At 39.5% G+C, this 27,401-nt stretch overlaps 1 protein-coding gene across 2 annotated transcripts in view; it reads left to right on the plus strand.

The window, feature by feature from the left end:
• MCTP2 (multiple C2 and transmembrane domain containing 2) overlaps positions 1-27,401 on the plus strand; it is a 117,755-nt gene that overhangs the window by 73,959 nt on the left and 16,395 nt on the right. For both annotated transcript variants that reach the window (XM_021537921.3, XM_021537922.3), the window contains 2 exons: positions 21,175-21,297; positions 24,161-24,202. In XM_021537921.3, coding sequence (XP_021393596.1) covers positions 21,175-21,297; positions 24,161-24,202 — 165 coding nt within the window. The remainder of the gene's footprint in view (positions 1-21,174; positions 21,298-24,160; positions 24,203-27,401) is intronic.

The raw sequence follows: 27,401 nt of genomic DNA on the forward strand, positions 1-27,401 counted from the left end.
GATGAGGTGAGGAGGATGCACAAAGCTTCCTTACCCATTTTTCAACGGTGTTCATGAAACCCTTTATTGGGTTTGATGCCAGTTAGGCCCTCAAACTAGAAAATGTGGTTTTTAAAAATTATTTTGCCTTACAGATGATGTCCCTCAGGCCCCTGGCAATTACCATTCTGATCTGGTATTTCCCTTGGTTTTCCTCTACAGGTAACCAACCCATGCCCCTTCTTCCAAGGGGGAATGAAGTGAGGGAGGAGGAGGAAGACAAGCAGGCAGTGTAATCATGAGAGCCTTGTTTTCTTCAGCAATCAGACAAAACCCACTGCCAGACAGATAAAATATTTGTGAGGTTGTCAGAGGACAGCAATAGCCAAGAACATGGAATCTTTCACCTTCCCGTTTCAGTTTTCCCTCCCCATTAGTGTGACAGCTTGTGTGTGTGACAAGGACCCAGCTGCTTTTGGGGGTGTAAGAGAAAAAGAGGGACAGGTAAAGAGGGAGGAAACAGAGGACAGCACAGGCAGGACACGAGTGAATGAGAAAAATGCTCTCACTCTGTTTCCTCATTTATAAGATTCATCATCCCAGGCTAAATTTCTTTATTAGGATGTAATGGTGAGAGGAGACAGTCCCAAGAACAAGTGAGTAGATGAATTTTTTTGGGCTATAAAAATGTAATCACATTTTTCATCAGCGTTCTGTGCTTTTAATCTGATGATTTTTCATCTGAGTTAATTGTATAGGCACAGAGGACACTGGGCTCTGCTGAAGCACATGTAAAATCAGTATCTTTTCAAGCTTAGAGGTTTAGGAAAGAGGGTTGAAAGTTGGGTAAGATGAAGAGCAAATTTTCACTTTTGGTGATGTTGGCCATGTGCATACAGGGTTTGGTGGAAATGGTGTTACAAACTAGAGAAAACATCCTGGGTCAGAGGAAAGGGTCACACAGGATTTCTGAGTTCTTCATAGTTTACCTCTCTTCACTGATCTGGTGTGAAAAATGGCCACACATGGTTGTGTCCGCCTGGGAATATCAGGAGTATTGCCCCATGTGAAAAATGTTGCCTTGTAGAGTTGACAATGTTCATATACCAAGAGATACTTTTAAACACTTTGTGTATTCTTCTCCATCAGTTCAGGGTTTGGGGGGATTTGTAGATTTTTAAGACCAAAAAGACCTTCAAACACCCCTTTCTTTTTAATCCTGGTACAGTTACCTCTGTATTCAAGCCAGTATGTTGTGTTTTGGTTGAAACATACGTCACAAAAAGTTCTTTTGAAGATACCTGGACACATAGTCCAGTACATCCCTGTATGGTCCTTCTCATGCCTGACACACTCCATATCCTACCTTGGACAATTTTCTACCATTTTGCAGTCTCAGTGTTGTACTTTTAGCCTGGTCCTCTTCACTCCTTCCTCATCACACTTTTCTCCATTGAGACATCACTTCCACACAGCATTACTGGTATCCAAAAGTTGGATTGTGTCCTGCAGTGTGCCTGGGGAAATGTTCTGCTCACAACTCAGCTTTTATGTCTGATTATAACCTGTTTGTTTTTCCCACTCATGCATACAAAAACTTGTCTTCTTACCTTCGTGTTGCACATTTAAACCAAATTTTTGAACCTTCCTTCTGTATGCAAACACTCCCTGCCTCCTCTGCTCCCCCTTTGCTGGTTGTGGAAGTGAGGTCTGTAATAACCAAATCATTCTTACTGTATTATATGTATTTTTTAAATATTTAAAAGTTAATTTTAGTCACAATGATTTTCATGAGGAATTATGCATCATTGCACATTGTGCTTGTGATTTTATACAACATAATTACACCTTCTATTGACAGTTTTCTCTGCATTAATGGTAATTATGCCATTTAATGAAATTACAGTAATTGCATTAAAAAAATATAAGCTGGTGCAAATTAAAAGGATATATTGACTGGAATTTTTACTATCATATATATATTTTTTAAAAGTTTGTATGATAGTTGCAAGAGACGTTGACAGGATCAGGCAAACGAATGGAAACCAGCCACCAGAGCACCTCAGGTGTGGCTGGTAGTGCTGCTGCTGGATTCCTTCAGGGTCCCTGCACACTCACCCATGCCAGAAATACTTCATTTTCACTGCCAGCGTTTCCCACTCTATCAAGTTCAGGATTCTTGCTGATCCAGGCTGCTGCCAGGGTGGGGACAGGTGAGAGGGATTTTTCCAGCTCAGCCCTTGCTGGCAGCAGGGACCAGCCAGACAAGGAATGCAGCAGGCACAGGCAGTATTTTTTTATTTTGCAGTGACATTGCACTGTGTCTACTAATTATTTTATGGTGGCTTAGTACTGGGAGGAAGGGGAGGAGTGTGTGGTGATGCAGCATAATGTGTTGGAAATGTGGGGCTTCTGGTCAAGCTCCCTGCAGCTATTTAATGGTGCGCAGCTGGGAAAATGACAGGCATGGGGTCATTTTGGAGCACTTTGGGCTTCCCAGGAAGCTGGGTGATGTAAGAGAGAGGAAGCCCTTGGGGTTGTGCATGCAGCAGCACAGCCCAAATGTAAACTTTTGTGCCCCTTGCTGCAGAGGTGGGATTTTGTCACTCTTCTCCATTGATACTCCAAAGATCTTTTATCCCAGAGGGAGCTCGAGGATGTCTGATTTTGGGCACTGCCCTCTTGGGCTGTGGGAGTTTTTGGAAGGCTGAGGAGCCCCAGGGCTGGCTGGGTGAGGCTGCAGGGATGTGCATTGCTCTGCCAGTTTGCTTCAGGTCTGACCTGGGGCAGGAATAGAAAAAGGACAGAGCCTGCAGCCTGTGAACTTCTGGGCATCTCTGCTGGGAGTGTGATGGAACACTCTGCACTTCAGCTCCTGACACAGGAGCTGGATCCGAGCCCAGCTAAGCTCATCTCAGAGAGAAGATACCAATCATCTTATTAGACATGAACAATTTTTGATCCCTGTTGAGCTGGCTGTATTTATAGCGATGAACTACGGGCAAAAGGCCATTGGCTTGTTGACAGTGTCCTCTAAAATTGCTAATTGCCTATCAGTAAGAGGGAAATGTTCTTTATCCCCTCAGGAGAGATATTTGTTAACTCAAAATTGGAGCCTTGTGGAGTTTACTTGGGGTAAATCTCTCATTCTGTATGTGGACAAGTGTGTCCTGCATGTTATGGTTTAGTTTTCCTGAGCAAAGCACAAAATGTTCCAGCCCTGTTTGTACTGAGCATAATTCAACCCTGGACATGACAACAATATAGGGGTAAAACATCCAATTTAACTCCTGCATTGTTTTGCAACACAGTGATTTACTTTATTGTATTTTTCCCTTGATGGGAGGGGATTTATAGATCAATAAGAGGAAATTCTTGGGATGAAAATTTCACAGGGAACATGAGAAGTCTGTGGAGAAGGGAGACCAGTAGCAGCTATGGAATAAGATAGAGACTGAGTCACTGAACCTCTCTTGCACTTCTGGCCAACCAAGCAGAGGAGAGAGGTTTAATTTCACTGAGTATTTATCAGTAGGTGGTAATAACTCACTCTTCTATAGGGTGGGGAAGCGAGATGTGCTCCCATGAGCTTCCCTAAAATATTTCCTATTTTCCCTGTGGATTATCTAATTTTGAACAAGCAGTTCCCTGATACAAAACACAAACCACCCTGCCATGACTACATGTGTAACTGATGAGAAGGGTATAGTCTTTTTTTCTTCCCCCATCCCCTCTTTTTTTTTTTTTCATCCTCACAGCTGAAGATGAAATATAAATCATTGTTCCCAAACTGTTTGGGAACAGCATTAAAGTAATGGTAGATTAAAATGTCTCCACATTAAAAAGCTAAATAAAATGAATCGATGTAATCCTAAAGAGAAAAGAATGAGTATTCTTCAAACACTGAAGAGGGAACTTGGAAGAAGAAAAAACTTACAAAAAAAAGAAGACAGAAAAAAGTATTAATGTAAAAGAGATGCTCTTTACATCCGCTTTACTGTAGAGCTTTTGCTAAGGGCTGTTCTCAGCCCATTTGCAGCTTGTGTTTTGCAGTCGGCAAAGGAAGGAAGGCAGTTTCTATTTAAATAGGGGAGCTGTAAAATATCCCTGCTACAGAAATTCGTTCATGTCCACTAGAGCTGATGCTGGAGGAGCAGCAAGAGGCAGTTTTCAAGAATTTCACCTAGTAAGTAATTCTTCAGAGCCCCCAACATTTCTTCCCCTTTTCCCCTCTGCAAATCCCTGGCAGAGGCACAGCTTTAAAATCGTTGTCTCGAACTCCGATGGAAAGGCTGGAGTGGAGAGGTGTGTTTTTATTTCAGGCTGTTATATCCCAACAGAAGATATATTATTATATCCTAATGAAGGGGGAAACGTTTACATCCTACTTGCCCCTGGCTGTGCAAAGGCACCAGTTCTGGAGCAAAGCTGTCAGGAGCACGGTACCTGACACAAGTGGCTGCTCGGATGAGAAACAGGCTTCTCCAGACAATTAAAGGGGATGATTTCACCCTTTCCCCCTCCAATTTTTACATTTCCACTATTATTCTTCCGTGGTTGAGGGGGAATACAATTTAAGCTCGAGATCCCAGACTTTGCTTTGGTGCAGCAGTTAAAATTCCTGGAATAGCAACAGTGATATTGACGATGCTGAGAGACACACAGCAAAGTAAACACATGTTATTTCCAGCTCTTTCAAAAATGCAAGAACAAACAAGGACAAAGTTAATAGGGAAATAACCACTTTGAGCCTTGACAACACAATAAACAAGATTTAAAAAGCAGAGTTTGAAGCTTTGGAGTCAGGGTGAGATGGAGCTGAGCAGAGACCAGTACAAATATCCTTTTTAACTCTAAAAAAAGATGGATGGCCTTATGTTTCCAGCCCAGGAGTTTTGGGGATTTATGTCTTACCGGTGAAATGTTCCAAAATAAAAATAAAAGCAAAACTATGTTTTGCATCTGAGGAGTTATTTCCTCTGTGTGTGCTTAACAAAGCATTTACCTATATAGGAATTCCCTTGATTTTGTGGCTGGGGATCTTCCTCTTAAATTATGTTGTGCTGATATTTTTGAGTTTTTCTGTGTCATGTACTCAAAATGTGAATGCATCACATCTAAATGATTCTCTCAGCCCTGGTAATGAGAGAGACCTAAATCACTGCCTCTCACTCTTAAATTGCATTTTGTTGGCTTTAATTGATGACAAAGCCCTTTAATACCTTGGCTGTGTGTGTTCAACTCTGTGGTCCAAGTATTTGGGTAAAAGAACAGTCCTGATGCAGGATAAGCCCCTGTGCAGCTGGTCAGCAGGAGTGTGTATGCAGGCATCCAGTCGAGAATTAAGGTGAGGAGAAAGAAATTCAGCTTTGTTCTAGTATGTGGATTTATCCCTAGAAGGTGTTGGTGCTAAGATAGCTGAATAAATACATGTGTCTGTCAGTCTTCCAAACCAGATTGGAAATGTAGTTTTCATCTCTTTGGCTATTAAATGACAGCCCACAAAGCTAACATCAAATGTGGAAATGTTTTATCTAATAAAAAAAAAAAAAAAAAAAAAGGCAAATGAAAAAGGGCTTTTTCTAGCTAAAACCTGAACTAAAGGCATCCACAAATCCTTCTTCCTCCCTTTGTGCTCAAGTTGCAACCTGTTGTGGAATTCTGCTCAGTGCTTGCATTTCCAGCTAATTTGATATCACCTTTTTTTTTTTTTTTCTTTATTTTGTTGTTTTTTGTGGGTTTTTTTGGTGGTTGAAGCTCTGTCATTTGTCTCGAAGCTGTCATTTTTATTAGTCTCCCTGGCTGATCTTTTTGGGCTCTCGTCAGGTGGTGTGTGTTCTCCATTGTCTGCCTGGTCTTGGCAAGCTGTAGGTCCTTTTATTGCCATATGACGTGGGCGTGCTTGCAGCAGTAGCCTGTAATTATACCCACCACAGGTGACAGTTACAAGAGAGCTTTGGTAATAATTTTAGCTGCCTGATCTGATGTTTATGAAGAGCAAAACCCTCTTTGTGGTCTGGCTGGAGTTTGCTATATTGTGTTGTACTTTCACTGTTTGAATTACAAAGCCTTTTAATTTTTTTTTTAATTTTTTTTTAAAATTTTCCTTCATCTATAACATTGTGTGTCTTTCAAAGTCCTGAAGTTTTGCAAAAGATTGTTGTTGACTTTGTGCTATTTTGTACTTTTCCTATTTATTTTTGCATGCCTTGTATTTATTTTGCTTTGCTCAGCACAGTAAAATAATACTCTTGCCTGTTGCTGAGTTTATTTGTATATTTAACACTGCTGAACTCCTGTATCTAACGCCTCAGATATTATGTGTTCTCCCAACTGTGAGAGTGATCACGCATTAGCATTTAATTTTATTTTTTTTTCTAGTTTTGGTTAATATTTAACTGTTTTAGAAAAGGTGAAATTCTCTCTCCAACAAGGCAGCACTGGTTCCTTTACTCCTAACAAAATTGCAAAACTTGGATTATGTCAAAAGTGAATTTAATTCATGATTTTTATGGTTCTCTTACAAACCTCTATTCTGACTTTAGGAGTTTGCCACAGAAAAATCTGGACAAGGCTGACATGCTTACTGCCTGAAAGCTAGATTTTCTCTTGTGCTGTATTTATTTTTGCAGACTTAAATTCTTTAGGGGAATTTCAGATTAAAACTCATGGGCATCTTCTGAAGTTTTGATTCTTATCACAAGATTCTGACTTGTAATTCTTCTGAATTGAGTGGCACGTTGAAAACCAAGAGAAATTTATCTGCAATAATTTGCTATCCTATCTGATCCTAAAGAGATGATTTTCCATGTCAGGATTCAGTCATTTTCATTTTCCCAATTTGCCTGTGCTTTTCCTGAAAATTCACTTTATTCATAGACTAGAAATTGCATAAACAAAGATGAAATTAGTATTCTGAGTTGAATGAATGTTGCATCTGCGTGAGACTCATTAAACAGGAGTGTGAGACAGAAGCTACTTACCCACCACTATTGGAAATACCAGAATTTGAGAAGCTTATTTGTAAAATTCCCAAAGTTGGCATGGATTTAGACTCTGCAAGCTGTATGGGAAAAACATACGGCTCAGCCCAAACAAACAAACAAAAAAGGCAGGAAAGCCGTGGCATGTAGGATGAAAAAGGTATATATAAGGAAGAAAAATTCCATTAAAATTAAAAATTCTTAGTGTGCTCTTTTTCCCCCCGCAGATCCACAGGTGTATTGATTTTCTTTTAGTCAGCATCTGCTTGGGTTTGTTTCATTATTCACATTACTTTGACCTGACACCTCTTACAAAGTACTTTAAAGCACTCAGTTTTACAGGAAAATTGTAGACATTGACTATTATCCCCCATGTCATTTGTGGAACACCCCTATCAGTGCGGGTATTTTTTTTTTTTTTAATTTTAAAAAGGTAGTTTTTTTGGTTTTTGGGTTTTTTTAACACAAATGCAGTTATAGAGCAGCACTGCATTCCCCTGAAGTATAGATAGAGGAAGTTTTTTATTCTTCCAAAATGAGGGAATAAGTAGAGACACATCTGTAGGTGGATTAAATCACTGTAACTCCATTAGCTTCAGCAAACATGTGTTATTTAATATCAGTTAAAAATCTACATCCTCGTTTTGGGCAAAAACCCTGTGTGAATAGAAATCATGTTTTCTGAGAGGAGGAAAAGCCTGTAGATGGCGATGGACCCTCAGGAATGAGCCAGCTCTGGCATTCAGGCTTTTGTCAGATTTTTCTGGCAGGTTTTCTTTCTCTTGCTTGAACTATTTTATTTTTAATTTAATTCACCCTTTCTCTCAGTGCTAATGTAACACTAGTTGCAGAAATCGTGACAACTGGAAGAAATTTCCTATTTGAAGGTAATGCAACATTTGGTTTTATGAGGGAGGCAGATACACCTTGAGGGATTTCTCTTAAGGCGTTTGCTTGTCGGGCTTTTTTTTTTCTTTTTTTTTCTTTTAAATAAGAAAGAGTTGGATTCTTTACAAGTTCTGAAATAAAAAGAGATTAGTAGAGAAGCTGTAGAGCAAATACACTTTTTAAAAAATCCTGTTCTCATTTAACTTTACTTTATTAGCAACTAAGATGTGCTTTAACTTAGAGGTAATTCTTAAGTAACCAGAAAGTTCTTGGGTTGTTTGAGGGTAGCAGTAATAGTAAAAATACCTTAAATCAAGGTGTGTCCCTTACACACAAAAAAAAAAAAAATTCAGCTGGAAATAAATGTGGAGCAGTGGGATGACTGCAAAATCCCAGAAATCTGATTTTTAAAAAAAATCTTTGCTATTAATTATGTATAAATTTGACTGCTTCCCCAGTAAAGGTTTGCACTGCTACCAATAACATCAATAGAGTTTTGATCTCTTCCCCCACAACTTCATGATAATTAAATCTGTTATTCTTAATTGTGGCATCCACACTGTAGTCAAGCTTAGCTGGTTTCTTTTGGTGTTTTCTGTGTGTTTTCTTTTTTCCTTTTTAAAGGTAGTGCTGTGATTTTGAGAAGTGTTAATAAATATGTAAAACATGTAGTGTTTTGTACCAGTCTAATATGCTGATTTATTTTACCTTTAGCATTACCCGTGTAAAGTCAGCATGTTTACTGAGGGATGAGTGCCAAAGGTGAGCAAAAGTCTTCACTAAAAGAGTCTTTAGCTACTTTGCTAGCTCAGGTTCAGAACTTTCTGCTTTTGTTTTGGGAGAAGTCGCTGTCTTCTGTACTTCCCTTCAGCTTTCATCTTTTAATGGAAGAGAAGAGCAGCACATCTCTGTATCAAAGCCAATTGTCAGCTTTCATTAGAGGCATTCTATTGTTTGTTCAGATTAGAAATAACTGCATTACACTTTGACTTTGAAGGCTTGCTTGTTTTTAAATATACTGGGTATATGTGACCTTTTTGTCATTTGTGATGCACTTGGCTTGGCAAATTTGAGATACCCATTTCAACAGCAGCCAAACCTTTTTGTAATGCGGGTACTCCACAAAAAGGCACTTTTTGTAGGTCTAGAAGAGTAAAACAAAATCCTGCTGGTAATGAAAAGCATTAATAGCCTCATCTAAATATTTTTAGCCATAAGGGTACCTCAAATGCACTGCATGGGGGGGAGAGCCCCCCCGTGCTTAGGGAGACTGCAGCACCCATTTTTTAGCAGTGGGTGGGAATCCAGTGAGCTGATTTTACCCTCCCATTATGTACTGGACATAGGAGATGTGGCTTCTGTCAGAACATGATGGCAAGACAGTCTAATTCCATTAAAAATTTTGCACTAAGCAAATTTTCTTAAAATGTTTAGAATATTAAATGGGAAATGCATAATTGATACAGTGATATTAGTTTTTTTTTTTAACTGAACATGCCCATCAGGAATGAGATGATGACTTGTTCTAGCAGTTAAGAAAACTTCCCCAGATACTTCCATGTACACATTTGGGAAAATTATTTGCAGTGATATATTTCAATTTCCTTAATAAACTAGACCTGTCTTCCTAATTCCCTTTCCCTTAAGTCCCTCTGCAGGGGTTAAGAAATGAAGTATTTTGAAATTATTATCAGATAACTGTTTCTGTGAACAGAGACTAATCTAAGCTTTTTTTTTTTTTTTTTTTTTTTTTTTTAAAAAATAGATTTATATTCCAAAGATGGGAAATAAACAGTGGCAGTAGAAAGGAAATATGAGATTAATAAAAATGAAGACATTTTGCAGAGCTACTCTGGATGGTTTTAATCTTGTTTTGTTTCTTTTTCTCTTTTTTTTTTTTCCCCTCCTTCTTCTGGGAAGTGGTACTTCTGCAGCAGCGTGTATTGCAATGAAAGCAATTCCTGCTTTTTTTTTTGAAAGTTGTGTGAACACTGGCAGAGGCAGTGGTCCTTTAGTGCCCAGTGAATTCTGTCACACACGCGGATACCTATAGTAAGATACAGAGTGGGATGAGATCAAATGCTCTGTTAAAAAGCCTTAGGGAAGCATTATGTGTCTGAGGTCTGATCTATTGTCTGGGAGGTCGGAGAGTGTTAATGCACTCTGCAAAGATTAAACTCCCTCTCTAATTGCTGCAACACTTCCTTAAAGGATTTAAACAGTCAGGGAAGGTGATGCTCCTTGTCAATTTTTGTCTTCTGACAGCTGTTGAAGTTTATCTGTCTTTCCATGGAGACCACTAGATCATGCAAACCCAGCAGTGGCAAAAGCACAGACCCCAGGTGAGGACTGAGAGCAATGGATGCTGATATTTACACCTATTTCAGCTTTTAAATACTCTTAAGTCCTGAGACCAGGGTTGCTTCTGCATTGCCAAGCCACTTATTTTTGGTTATAGGAGCTCCTGAAGTTCCATAAAAAGTTTAACTGCTGAATTTGATGAAAAGTCACTCTTTTATCTGGGAAATGTTCATGTTATGGTCTCCATCCCTTATTGCTGGGCTGGTGCTTCCCCAGCACATCTCTGTGGGACTGAGTCCTTGTTTATCCCAGGGCAGTGCCACACCTCATCTGCTGTGAGACACTGCTATTTACTTCCAAAATTTTCCTCTCCCTCACTAAGTCTGATTAGCCTTTGAGTTCACTTGGTCCATAAAACCTGAAACAAAGGTAAAAGCTGGTAAAGCTCAAGGCAGGAAAGTTTTTCTGCTTCTGAACCAGAATGCCCACACTGCAAGTACCTGTCAGTGTGGTCGTGTCACTGGATTTTTGAAGCAAAATAGTTTTCCCAGTGGGTCAGAACCAGTTTATTATTTGAAGTAGAAATATTTGAAATAGAGATATTTCAAATATATCTAGAACCAGTCTAGATGTTTGAAATAACTTTCATTTGCAAAGGATGCTGCTTTTGCTTGGAAAGTACTTTAAGGGCAAAAAATGGAAAGAAAAGGTAAATGTTACTGACGAAGGAGAAGCATGGCTCCACCCCAGGAGAACTTGGGAGATTTACTATTTCTCCAGCAAGGCTGTGGTATCCTCACATTCGCAGTAGGGTAGCATTACTGTAACAAGAGTGGAATTTGACCCATCTTTTTCAAAATGCCCGTTCCTGTTTCACAGACAGATGTGAGTGTGTCCTGTTTCACTGCAGTTCACACAATGTGACAGGTCCTGCCGACCAGAGAGCCATCCTGGAGTTATTTTTTCTTTTGTGGTGGATCAGAAGCTTTTCAATTTGATAGTGTCTGTGTTTTGCTAGTCTTGCAGCATCTAAATGTGTTGGTGCATCGAATCAATTTCACACATAAATGTATAAATATGACCTATATAAATATACATATATTCAATGCCTCTTTTCTAGACTCTGAGCAGATGAGTAATACAGCTGTTCAAAGGAGAAAAAGATTTTTTCTTTCTTTCTTTTTTTTTTTTTTAAAGCCCTCTTGGCTCTGAATCGGAAATTGAGGAGCAGAATTCATCAAGTGTATTCTGATCGTTCTCAGATGGGTAGTTCCTCCTTCCCTTCCTGCATAGCATGTTCCTTTGCACTGTTGCTATATTACATGAAATGTTTCATCTGTATATAAAAATTAAAAATTCAAACAAAAATCTGGCCCACATGAAGAACAGGCCCTTTGGGCATATGGTTCATTATGCATATTCGTTTAATTACTAAAACACTTGGGATGTCTCTACTGCCCTTGCTTTCAACTTGTAAAGTTGGATCTGTTCTGCAGCACAGAATATGTTGAACAGGCATGTGTCATAAAGGACTTCAGTTTTCTCCTACTTCAAACTCTATATAATATTCTTGGCTGAATCGTTAGAATTTACTGATTATTAGTTCAAACCACTGCATCAAAACAGCATTTGGGGATCTCTTTTCTCTTAACACCTTCTCTAACCCCCAAAAAGTAAGTTTTACAGTGGTTCAGAGTTGTGTTTAGTGTTGAAGTAATGTGAGACTCAGGATTTAGATTTCAGGCACATTCCCTCAAAGCACCTAAAGCTGCATGTTGAAGCTGTATAACTTTTATTAGCTAGGAAGGGATTGCTGTGATAGTGTGACTTTAATTGATTTTCAGGGCAAACAGGTGGTGATGGTTTAGGCACCCCCCCGGTCTCCTGCCATTCCTAATTTGGAGTTGCACATATAATAGCTTTATTAAAATAAACAATCTTCTGGCTTTAGTTTTACCTGAACAGCTGCCTGAAATTGTGGGAGTCTTGCGATTTAAATTTTTTTTTTCTTTTTTTCAAGATTATTCTGTGTTTTGGAAAGGAAGATGCTACAGGTCTGCTGGTGGAAAATCTCTATTACATAGTCATGCTGTCAATATACAGGGGGTGTTTTTGTGTGTCACTGCTGTTAGCTTACAATGGTAACATATCCAGGGTATAATTACAGTGAGCCTCAGTCAGCTCCATGCATTTGTTCTATAATGCAGCAATTTTGTCACACTGCAGATGATGAACCTGCTGGAATTGTTTAAGTGTTGTGTAATCACACTGTTCCTGGTGTCCTGGGTGTGTGTGTCAGGTGTGGGGAGGGCTGGGGTTCAATTCTGATTGCATTTCTGCTCTTCACTGTGGGAAATCTATCCCAGGCAGATAAAGAGAATTTCTGGGCTCTGGCATGGGGCTGTGCTGGGGAATCCCAGGTAGAGTTTAAGGACAGAGGATAAATAATCTGGAATTCCTTCCCTGAAAGAATATAATCTCACAGCTTTATATGTACTTTAGAGGTGTTTTTAGATTTCTGGGTTTGTGGTCTTGGTTTACTGGTTTGGGATTTTTTCAAATTATTGTTTTGTTCCTTTGCTCTGTTTCTGGAAATGTTTTTAGGACTGGAGGTTTCGGAAAAGAGGGTACCAGGCAGTTTTGCACCAATGGTGCTACAATCATCTATTCCTCATTTGACTGGGTTTACTGCCAGGTTCTACAAACCTGATTTTTTCTTTTTCTCCCTGTACCATAGCTGGAGATGCCAGGGAAGTAACCTTATGTGTGATTCTCACTGAACACAGTCTAATTTAACGTTTGCTTTATTAGAGAGCCCTTTTTCCTTTACTCATTCAGCTCTAATTTACATTATGAACATGAAGGAGGAGTCATTAAAGTAGTTTACACATATCGTTTAAGACTCCCATTTGTTACCAATTGGAAGCCAGTTGAGAGCCCAAATTTAGGAGCACTTCCACCACCACTCCTTCCACTGCTGAGCAATTACGTCACCATCTGTCCCTTGCTGCTAATGTTTCTCAAAAGGTTAACAAATACATCTCCAAATAAGTGGACATTTACCAGCTCAGCAAATGATAATTTTTTTCATGACCCTTTTAAGGTGTTCACCTTATCCAGAATAAATAAAATTTGCCTACTTTTTTGGTCTCATTTTAAATAGCACAAATATTTTTTTCTGATGCTTTTTGGATGAATTATTTACTATAAGATCAGGCTTTTAACTTGCATAATGCCTGTCTTCCCTGCAAATAGATTATAACTTTGTGTATGAGAATAATTCCAGAGCTATGACCCTGCTGATAAACGCACCAAAACATTAGAATTAAAAATGACTATTTAATTTATCTATGATATAAAACAACAAATTTATTTTTAACTTGCATGTCGCCCCCTCTTTGTTTTGGGATCCTCTCCAGTCACCTTGGTCTGTGATAGTAACCCCTCTAGAAACAGCATGCAGATTTATTCCCCTGGCCCATCCCCAGAGGATTACCCCAAAACATAGAAAACTGTTGTAATACTTGTTTTAGTTTTTTTTTCTTTTCTTTCTGATTTTAAGCTTTATTGCTTGAGGGTCTTAACTGTATTTTCCTTGGCACAGGAAATGTAAAATACGTTAGATAAAAGCATGAGGGAAAAATTAGACCAGTCAGCATGTTGGCAAACAGCTATTTCTTCAGTGTCTGCCGCCTAAAAGGATTTGAAATCTTTTACTCTAAAACTGTTGTACATACATAAATATAGAACCCTAAACTCATGTTGGAGCTGATTCTGGTTTAACCTCTTATAGGGATTAGAGATAGAGCGGGAGCCACAAGAAAATTGGACAGGGACACCACTGGACTCATGGGTGTTGGCTTGGAGGGTTAAATGCACATATTTTAGAGGATAGAGGGGACACCCCAGGCATGCACCCCTTCATGTTGGAAATTACCATCCACACTGACCAATGTGCCAGGTAATTGTCAAATAGCTGGAATGCGATATAGAAATCTTAACTTGCACACAGACTTTACAAGTGTAAGTTCAGTGAAATAAATTTAGACTGAGTGCCTCTTCCCTGACCTCCTCATTACAGAAATATATCCACGGATCTTGGTTCCACTTTTCTCGGCTGGGTAACCTCATTAGCGTAATGAAAATAATCGGAATACAAGAAAACTGTCGCTTTTAAATTAGCTTAGTTTTTGTTTTGTTGCTATCTCTTTCTGATTCCAGGCATTATTATGGGTAGGGGATAAATCCATTGAACGTGTTAATGGCAGCAGTAATTCAGGCTCAGAGTGGGGACATTTTGTAAGTGTTTGCAGTCTTGAGTGTAGCATCCCAACCTTCCCTGATGGAGTTTCCGACGGCAGTGTCCCAAGAGGATGGTGGAGAACAGATTGCAATATTGTCAGCTCTTCTGATTTCTCTGCGACTTTTGCAGAACATGCTTCTTCTTAAAGCACTATTTCTTAAGAGTCCTGTGATTGCACATGAATCACAGCTTTCATTTAAAACACAAATGAGTCTCTACTTCCTACCAGCAGCGGAGAAAATGAGATCCCCCTGAAGAGTCTAAATCAGGCAATGCCAAAAAAGGCCCTAACACATATTGACTTAAACAGTATGAGTTTTTTCGCATGTTTTTGGGACTATTTTTGTTGGTTTTGCTTTTTTTTTTTTTTTTTTTTTGGGAGTGGGGAACATTGTTTTTTTTCTTTAGCTTTTGAATATTTGGTAAAATTGTGACCATGCTGACTCCACAGGCTTTATCCTTTTACTCCTTTTTCTTGTTGAACCCTCACACGTGATGTAAATTGTCAAGCACCAGTTAGGTACTTCCCAGCAAGTTGGGCCCCCCTTTTCTTCCTTGAGCTCATCCCAGGCCATTCACTCAGCAAGATGCAGTTGGGAAAAGAAGAGCTGGGATATGGATATGGCAGCAGGACATGGCTTTGTGTCTTTTAGCTTATGCAGACAACTGGGTTGGGCAGCCATGGCTTGTTGTTTGTTAGCCAAAGCATTACGTGAGGAAAAAACCCATTAGGTTCATGCACATGGTAACAAACTGTGCAAATGTAGCCTTTATTTCTACTTCTGTGCAGTCACATGTTAGGCAGACTGAGGTTTTTTGGGGCACAGTTTAATTCTGGTTTGGCTTTTGGGATGTTTAAGTGGATTTTTTTGTGTCTTTGTTTTTGGATTCCGGTTGTGTTCACACTTACTTCAAAGAGCTTTTTGCCTTGTGGTACACCCTTAAAAAATTAGTAAGTTGTACGCTGGTGTGTGGAGCAAGGCAGAGATGATTTGTAAGGTGGCATAAATATTTAAAGCCCTCTCTTCCTTCAGGTCATTTTTGATTTTGGTCGTTGCCGTTCAATACAGCGCACGTTCCGCGCTGCCGTTGAGATGCTCCCCGTTCTTCTGCCGGGGACACAAAAAACAAATTGAATCGAAAGTAAATAGGTTTCTTCTGCCACTGCTGGTTTATTTAAGTGTAATTTCTCTTCCTGCCACGTTCTCCAGTACTGCATTGCAATGAGGGAGTGACTCTGCTCAGAACTGACCCTCCTTGAGCTCCAGTTTCGTGGCTGTGAAGTGTGGGAAGAGCACGCAGTGAGGTGAGGGAGCATCAGGTAGATGTGGGAAGGAGAGTTTCAGTCACAATGACTCTGGAATGCATCTTTGGTGGAGGATTTTAGTGGGAAGTATGTACTACTTGATTTCCTCAGCCTTTTTTTGCTGTGCCTTGAGATGGGGCTGCATTAAGATGATTTCCGTTCTTTTTAATAACTTCTTTTTTTTTTAATACTCTCACTATTCCATGCAAAGCCAGCCCAAGAGCACAAGCCTCATTGCTGCACTCCAATCAGGCTGGACCCTCACCAGGCAACCTGATTTTTGTCAGTGGAAGATCAGCACTGCTGTGTTCCTCCATCCATATTGCCCATATCTGGAAGAGATGTCTCCATATGCACAGCTATATATGCACATATACACAAATGTACTGCCCTCTGTGAGTGTGTTCATTCTCTCCTCTGCTCTTGTACTCTCCCTGTCTAAGGGCAGGAATAAGTGTCTGTCAGATATAATTTGTTGTTGACAGGCTTACTGCCTCCAAGGGATTCGAGTGCCCTTTTGGGGAGCCAGTATCTTATGCTATTGGCTAATATCCTGTATTTTGTTTGGAGCAGAGGGACTGAAAGCTTAGAAACACCCAAAGAATAGAGAATTAATCCGTGACTATTTATTCTCAAAAATTTCTTTTTTTTTATGGAGTTTATTTGTGTGTACATGGCAGCTTGAAAGTGTGTAGCCCAGAAATAAGTTAAAAATACAAAATTCTTCTCCCCTGTAAATAAGGGGGAGCACGTCTTTCTGTTTCAAATCAAGTTCACTGATCTGGTTTAGTGTAGTTTAGTTCAAAACCAAACTTGGACGTTCACACCAGTATCAGCCCGAGTTTTTCTCCTGCCTTCGCAAGTTACAGCAGAACGTGTTTATAAATTGTGAGGAAACTTTTGATGAAGCTCTTAGAAGTTTAGAGTTCAGTTAAATTGTGTGTTTTGAAACTTAGAGTTTCAAACAATATTTTTCACAGCTCTGCTGATGAGGCATTTCATTAGCATTCGAGCCAACACTGTCCAAGAAAATAACTTTATACCATAGGTTCCTCGCATGCATTTAATCTCCTTTCACTTTTATTTCTTCCATCTGATGGAATGTATCACTCTCCTCCCATCACTGGTGTTGTCCAAGACTTATTCTGTCACACAACACAGCATCCCTCACTGCACCACAATGGCTTGCCAGGTCAAAAAGAGCCTATTAATCTTACAGTTAGAAAAATTGTAATTACTGGGTAGAAAAATCACACAGAAAATCCTATTTTATGCTGGGTTTCTAAGGCTCTTAAAACTGTTCTATCCCATGACTGTGGATTTGCTGGTGACAAATGTTTTATGGGCATATTTTAGTAGACACCCGTCTAAAATCTGGTCTTAATAGTCAGATGCTAAATTGGAACCAGAGCAGCAGAAAAACCAGATTTGAAACGTGTTTCTAAGGGTTTGTTTTTACTTTCAGTTGAGACTGCCTTCTCTCATCTTTTGTACTGCTGTCAAAAGGGCCACTCTCATGGTTGTTCAAACTCCATGCTTCTTGACAGGAACAGTTGGACCCCTCTTCAATGATTTTCAGATGAAACGGCTCCCAAACCTCCAGAGCTTTAACTTGTAGTTATTAGGCCCTTTGAAATAGCAACACATTAATCAGCTGAAATCAAGTGGTCCTTTCTCCAAGGCTGTGATATTGCTGTTGTATTCTAGGTAGAGCTCTAGTCTAAATATTAGTTTCAAGAGCTCTTTTTTTTTTTTTCCCTCAAGATACGTCTATCCCATTCCTGTTTCTATTTTGATCATTGTTTTAGAATGCTGTGAATTAAAGTGCTCACTTCTATAATAGGCTTTTATACTCTCAAATTGCATTGAAAGGAGTAGTGTAGAAAACTCGTTTCTACTACTTTAATTCTTAGTTTAGAAATTGGCTGCTGTGCTTTTAACTTCTCCCATGAACACTGTGTAGCCCAGCAGAAAAAGTAGCAATTAATGTAATGCATTGTGTCTGACAGAACTTGGTCTAACAACAAGAAACATTGAAAAAAGGAATGGTTTGTTGAAACTGGATCATTTGAAGCAGGGCCATGGTTTCTGTCCCTGACTTCTGTGGCACTGGGAAAGTGATCTGAATCTGTTAATGCATTCTCTTTCTAGTTTATGGACCAGGCAAAAACAGACTGGGGATGACAAAAAATCAAGAAGATACTCTTCCTTACATTAGCCATTATTTACATCAGCAGCTGAAGCATTCTTGAGTTCTGGCACAAAAATATTGATAAGAAAATAATGAAGGGAGCATAATTTAAGACCTTTGCCCAGGCATAAAGTATCACTGCTGAGAGAGTAAAAACATGCATGATTGAGGGCTTTGTCATTTGGGGAGTGGGTATCTGTGTCACAGGGCTGCTGGTGCTGTGGTCAGTGTCAGGGAGCTGCCTGAAAGTTGATAAAACAGGACATGGGCCTGCTTGGGATCTGCTTTGAAAACTGATGCTGCAGAACTACTCAAAAGACTGTTAGAAGAGCAGAAATATTTCTATTCGCTCTATAAACACACTCTGAACTTTTATTATGTACTGTATGTTCACAGCAATCATTTCCCATACCTCCGAGGCTAAATAATTTCTGAATAGCTAAATCAATTTGTCTTGTGTCTGTGTCGTGTCACAGTAATGAAAGTTCCCTGTACTGTGGCAATGGCAGCAAAGCAGCTCTTGTTAAGGAGATGTGGGAGCTCTATCAAAGCCTCACTGTCGGAGTTATAACTCAGCAGCTGATTACCCAGTCAGCATTAGAAAGGAGGATGCAGCATGCCTCAGCTACCCATTGAGCCTACAGTGAGATTTTGTAATGAAGTTTTATTTGAGGTCTGAAACTTAATAATACACAGAATGTACTGTAAGATCTAAAATCACCAAGGTCTTGACTTTGTAGCTTGCCTGAATGACCTGTGATTGCAAGGTTGTGTTGCACTTGCAGCTGAGCAGGGTGATGTTCACATAGGATGGTGACAGATGCACTAAAATTGGGTCAAGTCCTGCAATTGAGTGAATGAAGAGAGGTTCTTCAAGAGCTTCATTGAGTCCTTGTAGGACTTTGCCTGGCTGGCTGCTGGTGGGGTCTTTTTGCTGCATCAAGAGAAGGCTGAGTTTGCTCCTTCCCCAGGGAGGTTGCAAATGCAACCCATTCCCATGGGCTGAAGCAAATGTTTTGAACGAATATTCTATTAAAAGAATTTATGGAAGGATTTGATGTATGTTTATATGTATGTCTTTTTTTTTTAATCTGTGTGTGCCTGAGAAGGATACCTGTGGAGATATGTACAATGACAGTTCCTTGTTCTTCGAAGTAAAAATTAGGGTAGGACAGAAGCTGTTATCACCTTCACTTTGTCTTATATATTTATATATATTCAAGTATATATTCATCCAAGGGACTTGGAATAGCTTCAGATGAACTTGTTCAGGTTACAGCTTTTCATTTATGGGGGATGTTTTAACTGTGAATATCAAAATTATTGAAGGTTTTATTAGCTAAAGTTATGCAAGACTCCTATAAGACAAATCAAGTACCAGTTCTAGGCCTGGATTCATGTGTTTCTGTTGCCTTGCTTACATATGAAATGTGTCTGTGTGAATCATTATTACTTCTAATTTTTTAGTATGTCGAACAACAGGATCAAAAAAGGGAAAAAAAACCCCAAACCCAAATCATCTTCTACATTCCTGTGCTGCAAATCAATACCATGGGGATATATTTCCTGGATGTCAGCCCATTTTATAAATGAATATATCTTGAAGATTGCTTTACAGGCCAACAAATGCCAAGAACAGGATGACAGTCTAATTCCTTGCATAGCAACAGCTAACATGAAATCAGGTGCACTCCAGAAAATGCAAGTGCTGTTTGGGCAAGGTTATGGATACAGACATTGTTTCTTGGTTTATGTTTGGCCCATGGTAGGTATTAACTGGCCATTTGTCTGATGTCAGACAAGTCTTTTTGTTTAAAAAGTTAAAACAGCTGCTGTCTTGTGGGGGTGTAAATTCTCACACTGCTGAATGCAATGGGAAGTGTTTCTTTGGTACAGTGTGGTTACACTTTCAGGTCCATAACACAAAATACATTGCCATAAATATCCCATTCTACAACTGCCAGCATTGTCTTTATATGTAGTATTTGGCAAGCCAAGGATGAGGGGAGGTAGAGATTTAGTTTCCTCATCACCCATAGAGTTTTCCCTTTGTTGTTGTTTGAGATACTTCTACTAGATCTGACTCAATTCCATTTACCTGTATTATTCCAAAAATGTGATGTTGTTTCTGATCAAACCAGTTTCTTCTGGGGAAAGAAAAATCAGAAAAATATGTTTGTGCTTTGTCTTTGAAGGAGATTGCTTAAAATAGCTTCAGGTTGCTACCAGCATTAGGCAGTTCTTCTGGAAACACTATGTATGAGTAGAAAAGGAAATAGGATCACAACATACATTTTATGGCAGTTCTGGATTTAGTTTATTAACTTTGCATTGCCAACCCCTCCAAGTTTGCAGTCTGTTCAGGTGTTGTTGGTACTTGTAAGATAGGATTGCAGTTTGGCTTGATGCAAATTTTTTGAAAAATCCTATGTGCTTTATAGATCCCTATTATTTTACTTGTGTGTTTTTCAGTTCCAGTTTGGCTTCTGGTTTTGCTTCTAGTGGGTTTTGTCAGATACCAGTCCAAACACACAGACTCATACTGGTTTTTAGGAAAAGAGACTCCAAATAATCACTGAAATCAGAATATGCTGTGCTTAAAAATGGTAAGAGTATGAGAATGGAGACTGGACTGACTGGATCCCTTTCCAAAACAATGAATCATGTGCAGGCTAAGGCTTTGCCTCCTGCAAGGTGACAGTCCTTTCTCTGTGCTGCTGTGCCAAGAGGATAGGTGGATTAATGGTGAAGATGCATTTGCTGATCATCCCCTGTGGAATGACAAGGGAGCTCCATGGCTCCTGTTGCACAAGAGGAAAATTCTCTTCCCTAGCCTGGGAAAGACCTGGGAAAGACCCCCTGGCAGCTAGAATTTGATGAGTGGAGCATCTCTAAATGCATCTGTTGTACACCAGCACTGAGGACAAAAGGCTTTCACGCTGGAGGGGTCCCAGGACAGAGTGGAGAAGCCTTGGGCTGACCTCGTGTTCATGGTTTCTCCTTCCCCAGGTACAGAGGAGGAGAAGCCAACGAGCAGCAGCCTAATGAACTCACAGAGAACAGAGGGAGCAGATTTCTTTGCCAAAATAGCAGCAACAACAACAATAATAATAATTATCTGAGTGAGGTTAGCAGAGATTCAAGGAGGAATGTGCAGAGTGGTCGTGACTGACAGCCTTTCTTACGTGTCTGTCTCTTTCCACACTTGTCCGTATTCTCCCAGGTATTTGTTGTCACCGTCTGGACCGTGGAGCTGTACATGGTGCCCCTGGCTTTGCTGGTGCTCTTTGCATACAACTTCTCCCTCATCAAAACAGGGAAGGTCAACAATGCCCAGGATGCCCAGGCAAGTAGAGTGGAAGTGGAGTAACATTTCTGGCAGCCCCGGTTTGCCCCAAGCAAAGTGTCACGCGTTCTAACGGTGTTAAGTTGGTTGTGTAGCTAAACAACGCTTTTGTTTCAAAGTTACTGAAAAGAAACCTCAACCCTCTCAATTTTCATTATTCAATTAAAGCAATAAACCATTCAGAGTAGTAGGAGAAGAAGATGAGAGTGTGTAGGAGGTGGATTTCACTTTCTAAATAACTACAAACTTTTTAAAGTTGAATTAAAAAAGGTTTGCAAAGCAGCAAGTTCCTAAAAGCCATTCCCTTCCTGCCATTGCACTCTGCATACACTAATGATTCATGTTTCACACAAGAGGAAAGTCAATAGAATCCAAAAGAGGATGTAGTTCTTTTAAAACTTGTCCTGTGATCTGAGGTCTTAAGAAGCTTTTATTCGTCTTTCCCATCCTCAGCTCTTAAAAGACAAATGGGTTTTTTGTTCCTCCAGAAATGTAGGCTTTGGTTTTTAACTTGGGAGAAAGAAAGGTTTGAACACAGAAATAATCACCAAGTGTGAGAAAGTGCTACTGTTGGGGTATGAAATGATTCTTTGATGTTGACCACTGTCTTTAACAATGGTAATTAGAGCTAGGAAGGAGAGTAAATTAATGAATATCCATAATATTCTGTTTATAAAAGTGAAATAAATGCAGTAATGAAATCGAAGTCAAAGGAAAGCTTCCTTCTAACTTTTGATTAAAATATAATTGATGTTGATAATTGACCATGAAGAATACCTTTACCTGAATGCGTCAAGTAGATTTGACCCAAAGGCATAATATCCTAGAATTAAAGAATTCAATGGCTGGTTTCTTAGTTTCAGTGTGAAAATTTGCTCCTGGTTTTGTTTTCATCTACTCCCAAGTGGAAAGGTTCTTAGAAAACAGGAGAAGTTGCATTATCCAGACCAGGGGATACTTCATTTGAAAACATGGTAAAATAAATGCCTTTCTTCAGTTTCAGCCAAGTCCAGAATAATGCAGAAAGATACTGTGTGTCTTCAGTGACTACTTGATTTCATCAAGAACAGCAGAACTTCCCATGTGGGAGAATCCCAGGCAAACAGATGTTTTTGTTTTTAATACAAAAGGCAGTAAAAAATAACAATAATAACCTACCAAAAAAAAAAAACCAAAAAAAACCCCACAGAGATTACCTTCCAGCCCCTTCCCTCATCCTGTGGCGAGTTTGTTCCATGTTCAGGTGAAGAGAGTCTCACATGAGACAGAAAAATTGAGCAGAGCATCATTTAGATGGACACTGCTAAAAGGCTATTTCTAAAAATACAGCTAATTGTGGTAAAACTAAAGAAAGGTCTGTCAGGAATTTGGCTCTTTTCCTGTAAGCAGTGCCATGCCATGAAATTCAGGGGTGCATTTTGCATAAGCAAAATCACACGTCTGCCAAAGTGCTTTGCAGGATTGGGATCATATGGAACAAGTAGTCAAAGAGTGCCTTTAATATTACCTGATTCCTTTTTTATGTGTGTCTATGATTCTAACCATCTGTAGGTCAAAAATAGACAATCAGGTGTTAGCCCCAGTCACATCTGTCCTGCAGATGAGAAAAGGTTTTCTTCAGAATACCAATGCTTTTTACACAGTCATTTATTTGTTTTTTGCTTCTTCAGGCCTTGGCTGGATATTCACTGCCTTTGGTTTTTGTGTGCCAGGACACACATTTTGTGTATACAGAGGAATGCAAGAGTCTTTGCAAAAGTGAACCTCAAATTCTCTCTGATTTCTGTGCTATAAAATGTGAATAACAGTATTAACCTTGTACTCCTGATCCACTTGCCAGGAGGCTAAATTTGTGAATATTGGTAAAATGTTTTATGATTTACAGATGGGAAGCTTCTATAGAAATTTAAACCATGATCAGTGTTAATTCAGCTGCTCAGGGTATTCCAAAGAGCCAAAGAATAAATCTGGCTATCTGAACTCCCAGTACCTTTTATGTGCTAGATGAAACTGCTATTCAGAGGAAAAAAAAAAAAAAAAAAAAAAAAGAAATTTAAAAACCCCAAAAGAGAAACACCCAACCCCCTAAGAAACCCTAAATTCAAAACATCTTTTTATTGTGATTCTTCACATTCTTTGCATGTCTGCTGTATTTAAACTTGTAGTACACAGATTCAAATGTAGCTATTAAATAACCAAGAAAAAAACCTGGAGGACCCTGTTAAAGGCTCAGTTTATTAAATACCTGAATTGAAAGCCAAGTGCTCCTAATTCCAAGCCTTCGCCAAGTCTTTTGTTTTCTGTCCTACCTGTCAGCACAGAAGTTAAAGGGAGGAAATAATGCTGCATAGAAATCTGACTGGGATTCTATGTGAGATTGATTATGTTCATACTAATGTGTTTTCTAAGGTCTAATGTTTCAGTAATGGCCCTAAAGGGAGGGAACAGTCATTGTGGCAGTGGAGATGGAACAAGTTGAGTATAGAGTCCTCAGCCTTGACATACCAGTTGGTTCATTTGCAAGACTGAGAACAAAGCTGTTTACAGATAGTAAAAGTTGGCAATGTGTTTGAAAGGCTGTCGCCTTCAGAATACTGGACACAGCCACTAATGCTTTATTTAGACTTAAAATTTGTATAGGGTATTGCATGCTTTGTTCAGAATACCACAAAAAAGAAAGGTCCTTGAATATAAAACACTGTTTTGGAAAGGAGAAAGTGGTGGGGTTTTTAAATGACTTTCAATAGAAGTGGGAGAAAATTGTATAGTGAAACTTTGTGGGAGTATCATAAGCTTTTTGAACATTGCCTGTCACTAAAAAAATAAGTGTTGTGTTTTGTAATATGGACATCTGCTTCTGCAGGAGCTTATGGGCTTGGATGAAGACGAGGATGAAGATGATAAGGTGAGCATATCTCACAGTTGTGTTGGCTAGAATCAGAGGGAAATTGGGAGAACACAAACAAATAATCTCTCCAAAATCTTCAGTTATTGTCTGTGTTAACTGGGAAAACAGTTGTCAGCAGTTTGCTGCTTGGCAGATTTGAAAGTAGGAAGGGGTTGGTTCGTGTCACATCCCACAGTGGCAGTACCTGTGTGTGACATCCCAGTCTCACCTGTGTGACATCCCAGTCTCACCTGTGTGACACCTGAACAAGAACTGACTCTGAGCAGCCCCAGGTTGTGCCTGGCCTTGCAGTGGGCACACGCTCATGAATGTGCTTCTGCAGGGGTGTGTGTGGAGGAGGAGGTACAAACATCTACACAAGGATGTGCAGTCCCACCTCGCTGCTGGTTGACATTCCCTACTAATGGCTTTCCCCAAACAATATGGCATTTCCACTTCAGTAGGCCAGAACTGGTGTGATTTGTGGAGGGCTGGTTAGAATTTTCTCAACATTTCTTTCAGAGCCTGGGAAAAAAAGCAGTTTTAGTTCAGCAGCTGAAATGTGGAAAGAATTGGAATTGGCAAAGTCTGTTATTTATTTTATTGGAACATACTTACTCATTCTTCTCACTCTGAAAAATTCATTGGATTTTTTTCCAAGTTTATCAAACCACAGTGACAAATGATAAAAGGATTAGAGGGCATGACATATGAAGAAAGATTAAGAGAACTTAATGTATACAGCTTGAAAAAACATAAGTAAGTGAAGGAGGATCTGATAATCTATAAATACTTTAAAGCTAAAAGGTGAGGAATTATTTAACGAGCAACAGCATGCAAAGGAACATTAGCTGTTAGGAAGAAAATGTTCATGAGGGGATGTGAAACTTTCAAATTGCATACTAAGTTAATAAGACTCTTCTTGAATATTCTATGTTCTAAAAAATGCTACAGTGAAATTGTTGATCATTAAGAACCAAATCAATAATGCAGCTAGCAAGTGCACCTTAACTCTTCTCAGTCACAGACCCTAGGATTGAAGCTCAGCAGACTAATTGATGGGAATAATGATTTAAATTCAACTTACTCTTTTGCTGTGCTTATATTTTAATGAGCAACCAGAAATCCATCAAAGTTACAAAGTGAAGTTTAGGCAATCCAGCTGAATTACAGGTTTCTTGTAACACACAGTAGTTGTTTAAATGTTCTCATTTATAATTTATTCCTTGCATCATAAAATTTGTCAGCTGAATGGACCAATATCTGAAACTCATCAGAAGCTGCTAAATGAAAGTTTCATCTTTTTCAAAAGAATACTGTGTATCTGTAGAAGTCAATAATTTCTATTTAGTGGGCACTTGGTTCTAGACACTTGCAAATATTATTTGTGTGATGCCTAAAGGTGCAATTTATTAACTGGAACAATCCCATTTACTTTTTTTCTATTTTAATGCTCCTATTTTTTCCCTTGCAATTGCTGAGGTGGGAAAAGGGATTGTATTGAATAGGTATCAAATACTCTGTTTCCTGTGTGCAATAGATTCATTGCTGCTAAGATATTCTAGGTTACATTTACCCTACATTTAAATCCAGTGACTTGGTTCTCTCTGTACAAATACAGCTGGGTCACTTCAATGTGGATTAAATGACTCTGGGTTTTTGTCTCCCCCCAAACAGCTTCACTGTCATTCCCTTTTTTGGTTTATTTTAACAAAACGTGCAGGTTTGGTAAAACTCCTGGGAGTCAGTGTTGAGCTGATGATGGTTTGGCCCTACCATTTTGTAATGGGATGCCTCTCTCTCCATTCCACACTCACTCCAGGACTCTGACACAGAAAGCTGCTAGCACTGGCTAAAGCCTCTCACAGCAGATACCCCCAGCAGGCTTTCTCATGAAGATAACACTTTACATCCCAACATTACAGTTGTTATGGATGGAATTCTGGCAGAGGGTTGCCAGAAGAGACAATTGCCAGCCCCTACATTTGTCCCATGGCCAGTGCTGTGCAGAATTGCCTTAATGTTTCCTGTGCCTTGTGTGTACCCCCTTGTGTGCAGCAGTGATGGGCCACGCTTGCACTCCCATGACTTGCATCTTTAAGTACATTAGGTACATCTTTAATTACATTAAGTACATTCTAAGACACTTTTCCAAGTCTGAGGGTGGCCAGTGCTCTCTGGGGAGTGTAAGAAAAATGTAATTTTATGACACTATCTCATGGCAATGTCAACATTTAAACAGACAAGTCTACTTTAAAAAGAAGTCTGTGTATTTTTTTTCCTCCCTAATACAAGAGCTCCCAAAGTTGAAATCTGCTAGTTGGGTTGTGGTGTACGAGGTCACTGTTTCTGTTTCCTGTCATCCTGCTGTATCAAAATACTTGCACACAGAGCCCTTCTGGGTTCTGCTGCCTGTTAGACATAACAGACCGTGCTTCTGGGAATTGTAACACACCCTCGAAGAGATGAACTGTTTACAAATTATAAATACACAGACACTTAGTTCAAAAACCCAAGAGCAGATTAACTCCCTCCACCTAGACTATCTGTCTTAAATGACAGGGCTTAATTGCTGCCTCCCCCATCCTCTCCCACTCTGCCCTCCCCACATACCAGCACGGAGGGCTGTAAAAGATAGCAGTGCTCTGTCCCTTTGGCAACAGCTCTTCCATGGATAAATGCCTTCTCGGATTTGTGCCATCTCGGACACGGAGTTCAGGCTGTGTCCTGTCAGCTCTGGGCTCTGTCAGGCTGAGGAGAGATTGTTTTAAAATTACATCACTGGAGCATCTTTGGTCTGCCAGTAGGAAGGTATAGACAAGCTGCATGCAACTCAGTTGAAGCTGTCTGATTGTTGACCATTTCTATTTATTTTTTTTTTTCTCATTTCTGATAATGACTGTAGAGTTTCAAGAGCAGACAGTTACCCTGTGACAGATTATGTCATGGCACAATCTGACTGAAAAGAGCCTTGGAGTCTTCTCCATTGTCTGAATAAAAGTTTACACCTCCACCACAGACAAAGCTTAATTTACTACTATTTTCTTTTGATTCAAAAAGAAAATCAGAGACAAATCTAAATCAACAACAATTCATGTGTAGGGTTTTTTGTTGGTCTTTTAGGGTTTTTTTTAAGAGTTTTTTGTCCTGTGGTGAGACAGTGTAGTCCTGTTTGGCTCGTGCAATGTAACAGGGAAGAATCAAATGATCCTGTGGC

Source organism: Lonchura striata, chromosome 11 (genome assembly GCF_046129695.1).
Source record: "Lonchura striata isolate bLonStr1 chromosome 11, bLonStr1.mat, whole genome shotgun sequence".
Taxonomy (NCBI): Eukaryota; Metazoa; Chordata; class Aves; order Passeriformes; family Estrildidae; genus Lonchura; species Lonchura striata.